This window comes from Babylonia areolata, chromosome 26 (assembly GCF_041734735.1).
Source record: "Babylonia areolata isolate BAREFJ2019XMU chromosome 26, ASM4173473v1, whole genome shotgun sequence".
Taxonomy (NCBI): domain Eukaryota; kingdom Metazoa; phylum Mollusca; class Gastropoda; order Neogastropoda; family Buccinidae; genus Babylonia; species Babylonia areolata.
The window spans coordinates 34,597,972-34,602,971 of NC_134901.1; the positions used below are offsets into that span (position 1 = coordinate 34,597,972).

The window sequence follows — 5,000 nt, forward strand, 5'->3', positions numbered from 1 at the left end:
ATGGCGGGGGTAAAAACGGTCACACACGTAAAAGCCCACTCGTGTACATACGAGTGAACGTGGGAGTTGCAGCCCACGAACGAAGAAGAAGAAGAAGAACTGAGATGGGGTGTCACTGTGGTTCGGACAGGTGCAAGTCTTTCGACAACCTGCCTGCGGAGTGTCAGCTGAAGCCGGACCCCAAGGACCCGTGCTGCGTGGTCCCGGACTGCAACGTGTACGCCAACCCCAACCAGCCCTTCACCAACGGTCAGTCTGACACAGGGGGTGTGGGGGTTGGGGGGCGGAGCGCACCGGGGGAAGGGGTGGGTGTGGGATGAGGGGTTTGGGTGTGATGTTGATGAGGGTTACACTGTGTGTGTGTGTGGGGGGGGAGTGTAGGAGTTGCAGGGGTTGGGAGGGGGTGTGTGTCTTGGGGGGGTTGTCCCTGTTTCTGTCTCTCTGTGTCTCTGTCTCTGTGTGTCTCTATTCCTCTTCCTCTTCCTCTCTCCCTCCCCCTCCCTCTCTCTCCCCGTCTCTCCCTCTCTCCCCCTCCCTCTCTCTCCCCGACTCTCTCTCTCTCTCTCTTGCTCTTCTCCATCTGTCTCTCTCTGTATGTATGTCTCTCTCCCCTCTCCGTCTCTCTCTCCCATTCTCCTTCCCTCTCTCTCTCTATTTCTTTCTCAGTCTTTGTCTCCTCCTCTATCTCCCTCTCTCTCTCTTTCTTTCTCCATCTTTCTCTCCTCCTCTCTCTCCCTCTCCCTCACTCTCTCTCTCTCTTGCCGCATATGTCATTCTCACCTAGTGCAGCAGTCATTTCCGTTTTACACAGTCTGTGACGTCATTCTCACCTAGTGCAGCTGTCAGTTCAGTTTTACACAGTCTGTGACGTCATTCTCACCGAGTGCAACTGTCAGTTCAGTTTTACACAGTCTGTGACGTCATTCTCACCTAGTGCAGCTGTCAGTTCAGTTTTACACAGTCTGTGACGTCATTCTCACCTAGTGCAGCTGTCAGTTCAGTTTTACATAGTCTGTGACGTCATTCTCACCTAGTGCAGCTGTCAGTTCAGTTTTACACAGTCTGTGACGTCATTCTCACCTAGTGCAGCTGTCAGTTCAGTTTTACACAGTCTGTGACGTCATTCTCACCTAGTGCAGCTGTCAGTTCAGTTTTACACAGTCTGTGACGTCATTCTCACCTAGTGCAGCTGTCAGTTCAGTTTTACTCAGCCTGTGTGGTCCTTCTCACCTGCTTGTCCACCTGTGACAGGCCCCCACGGAGAGACTCCCTTGCCGCCCACCAACAAACCTGTGCCTGTTGTGGGCGGAACCTTCACTGGGCTGGGAGGAACCAACCCTCTGGGAATTAACCCCGTCATGACCAACACACAGGGCAGCCGCAAAGGTGAGTCAGTTCGTGGAGCCTGTTTACCCCTGCTCCACTCTGTCTGTCTGTCTCTCTCTCTCTCGTATAAGGCATTCAAAATCTGCAGTTTGATACGTACTTAATTGTGCTGTGTGTGTGTGTGTGTGTGTGTGTGTGTGTGTGTGTGTGTGTGTGTGTGTGTGTGTGTGTTTGTGTGTGCATTGCTAAATTTGTTATCAACTGTTTTCTGTTCCACGTTGTTCTGAATAATGTGACAGTTCATGTTCACCGCATCCCCTTCATGAGGGGGCCACGGCTTTTATTGAATACGAATGATTGTTCCTTCTCTCTCTCTCTCTCTCTCTCTCTCTCTCTCTCTCTCTCTCTCTCTCTCGTTACCCCAAGTTTGAATTATCAGTTTCATTATCATCGTCGTGATCTTATCAGCGTTGTAGACGTCGTCATTTCCATCGTCATCCTTATCTTCATTGTGATTATCGTAGTTCATGGCGTTTCTTCCCTTGTTCTGAGTTAAATGTCTGTTGTTAGCTTTGTAGGTTTTGTTGTTGTGTTTTTGTTGGTTTTTGTTGGATTGTTTTGTTTTGTTTCTATGGGAGGAAGTAAAAAGAAAGAAAATAGTTGTTTCGGATGTTCTGTGGGTTTATATATACATACTCATACGTGCGTGGCCGAACACACACACACACACACACACACACACACACACACACACACACACACACACACACACACACACACACACACACTTAGACAGAGAGAGAGGGAGGGATGAACAAAGAGACAGAGAGGTGAATGCAGCGTCAACAGGAACACAGTAGCCGATGCACAGAAAGCAGACAGCCCTCACCACCTCCACCTCCTGTAAACTGATGAATTCACTGCGTATGAAGTCGAGCAAAGAAAAGCTCTGTTTTTCATCAGAGGGCTTTTAAGCGGGAGGACCTGTACAGGTGTAGACAGCAAAGGTTAATTCAGGCGGAAGCAGGATGGGGTCAGATAGAAGTTACCAACAGAATAAATCTAACAATTTTTGGCAGTATCGGTATCAGTATCAGTATCAGTGGCTGAAGGAGGCGTCACTGGGCCACAGGCGTCACTGCGTTCGGACAAATCCATATACGCTACACCACATCTGTCAAGCAGATGCCTGACCAGCAGCGTAACCCAATGCGCTTAGGCAGTCCTTGAGAAAAAAAAAGAAAAAAAAGAAAAAAGAAAATAAATAAATAGATAAAATAAATGAAAATAAAAAAAAATTTAAATAAAAATAAAATGAAATAAAGAAAAATAAAATAAAATAACAAAACAAAACAAACAAATAAACAACAACAAATAAATATTTAAAAAAAATAATAATAAAAGAAGAAATTTCTGGCAATGATAGTAATGAAAAATAATTCTGTATTTTTGTATGTAGATTTGTATTTCTGTGAGTAAATTTGGACTCAATGGGCTGATCACTCATATCTCAAATTTGTATTTCTCTAAGTAAATTTAGACTCAGTTCGCTGATCACTCGTATCTGAAATAACCAATTAGTTACCCTGCATGTTTTCAGTCCTGATATTGCCCCGTGTGATCGGCCAGGGGGCTACAGGCAACAACAGGTAGATAAACACCTGAATGTTTTGCTTCATGCTGTGGGCAGAATGCGTCTACAAGGGCGTGGCCTACTCTCAGGGTATGACATGGAAGGACGGCTGTGATTTCATCTGTGAATGCATCGACGCTAACCGTGGACAGTACAGGTGCTCCGACAGGTGAGGATCGGCCGCTGGCTTCTTGTTGTTTATTTGTTTTTTTGGTGTGTGTGTGTGTGTGTGTGTGTGTGTGTGTGTGTTTTTAATTTTTTTAATTCAACTAAAAAAGAGTTTCCCAGTTTCTGAACAGACGCCCGCATTTAATTAAACTTTTAAAATAATTTAATAGACATTCACAGGGTGGGAAAAGCGTTATCGACCAAGGGTTTCTCTCCCCAGGGAGAGCGCGTCGCTACACTACAGCGCCACCCTTTTTTTTTCTTTTTTGTATGTTTTCCTGCGTGCTGTTTTATTTGTTTTTCTTATCAAAGTGGATTTTTCTACAAAATTTTGCCAGGAACAACCCTTTTGTTGCCATGGGTTCTTTTACGTGCGCTAAGTGCATGCTGCACACGGGACCTCGGATTATCGTCTCATTCGAATGATTAGCGTCCAGACCACCACTCAAGGTCTAGTGGAGGGGGAGAAAATATCGGCGGCTGAGCTGTGATTCGAACCAGCGCGCTCAGATTCTCTCGCTTCCTAGGCGGACGCGTTACCTCTTGGCCATCACTCCACACTTACTGAAGTTGTCGAAAAACACGACAGCAGGCATGGTATAAAAGGACACAAATTTCGATTCTTATTAGATTCGTTTCTAAACTGATGTTGATAATAGAATGAAGGTGGGTGTAAGTTTTAAACAAGTCTTTCAGGTGAGCCGGTGAAGCAAGGCCACGTGTGCAGCATGCACCTAACGCACGTAAAAGAACCACGGCAACAAAAGAGTTGTCCCTAACGAAATTATGTAGAAAGAAAACGAATCCCGCTTTGATAGTCAAACAAACGCAGTTGCAGGCAGAGTTTTGCTTTAGATATGTGTGTCCCTGCACGATGGCGGGAGAGCACAGCGAATTTCACAAAAAGTAATAAATACAATACAATACAATACAATCTGTTGTGAAAAAATACAACACAATACATTACAATCTGTTGTGACAAAAAGTAAGACAGGACACTATGGAGTGGAGAGAGAGAGTGGAGTGATGGCCTAGAGGTAACGTGGAGTGATGGCCTAGAGGTAACGCGTCCGCTTAGGAAGCGAGAGAATCTGAGTGCGCGGGTTCGAATCACGGCTCAGCCGCCGATATTTTCTTCCCCTCCACTAGACCTTGAGTGGTGGTCTGGACGCTAGTCATTCGGATGAGACGATAAACCGAGGTCCCGTGTGCAGCATGCACTTAGCGCACGTAAAAGAACCCGCGGCAACAAAAGGGTTGTCCCTGGCAAAATTATGTAGAAAAATCATCTTCGATAGGAAAAACAAATAAAACTGCACGCAGGGAAAAAAAGGGGGGTGGCGCTGTAGTGTAGCGACGCGCTCTCCCTGGGGAGGGCAGCCCGAGTTTCACACATGGAAATCTGTGATAAAAAGATATACAAATACAAATGTAAGAGATGTTCTCTGCGTTTTTCAACTCATGCATATGATTGATTCCCTGGCGTTCGTCATACAAGACATCTGTAGTAGCTGGGGTTTCGTTCGGGAACTCGTGCTGTCCCTCTTTCACTGTTACACACACCCTTGCGATGACAGTTCGATTCCATGTGTCTGTCGTTTTGAAAGAGAAAACAAACCGGAAGGTATGTGTTTGCTTGCGTGTGTCTGTGTGTCTCCCTCCCTCCCTCCCTCTCTCTCTTTCTCTTTTTCTCTCTCCATCTCTCTCTCTCCCATTCTCTATCTCTTTCTCCTCTGTCTCTCTCCCACTCTCTCTCTCTTCTCTCTCTCTCTCTTCTCTCTCTCTCTCCTCTGTCTCTCTCTCACTCTCCATCTCTCCATCTCTGTCTCTCCCACTCTCTATTTCTTTCTCCTCTGTCTCCCTCTTTCTCTCT

General features: G+C 46.0%; 1 protein-coding gene across 1 annotated transcript in view; it reads left to right on the plus strand.

The window, feature by feature from the left end:
• The window catches only part of LOC143300296 (uncharacterized), a 118,190-nt gene that overhangs the window by 83,109 nt on the left and 30,081 nt on the right, over positions 1-5,000 (plus strand). The window contains exons 62-64 of the mRNA XM_076613893.1: positions 131-249; positions 1,252-1,386; positions 3,017-3,128. Of these exons, the coding sequence (XP_076470008.1) occupies positions 131-249; positions 1,252-1,386; positions 3,017-3,128 (366 nt within the window). The remainder of the gene's footprint in view (positions 1-130; positions 250-1,251; positions 1,387-3,016; positions 3,129-5,000) is intronic.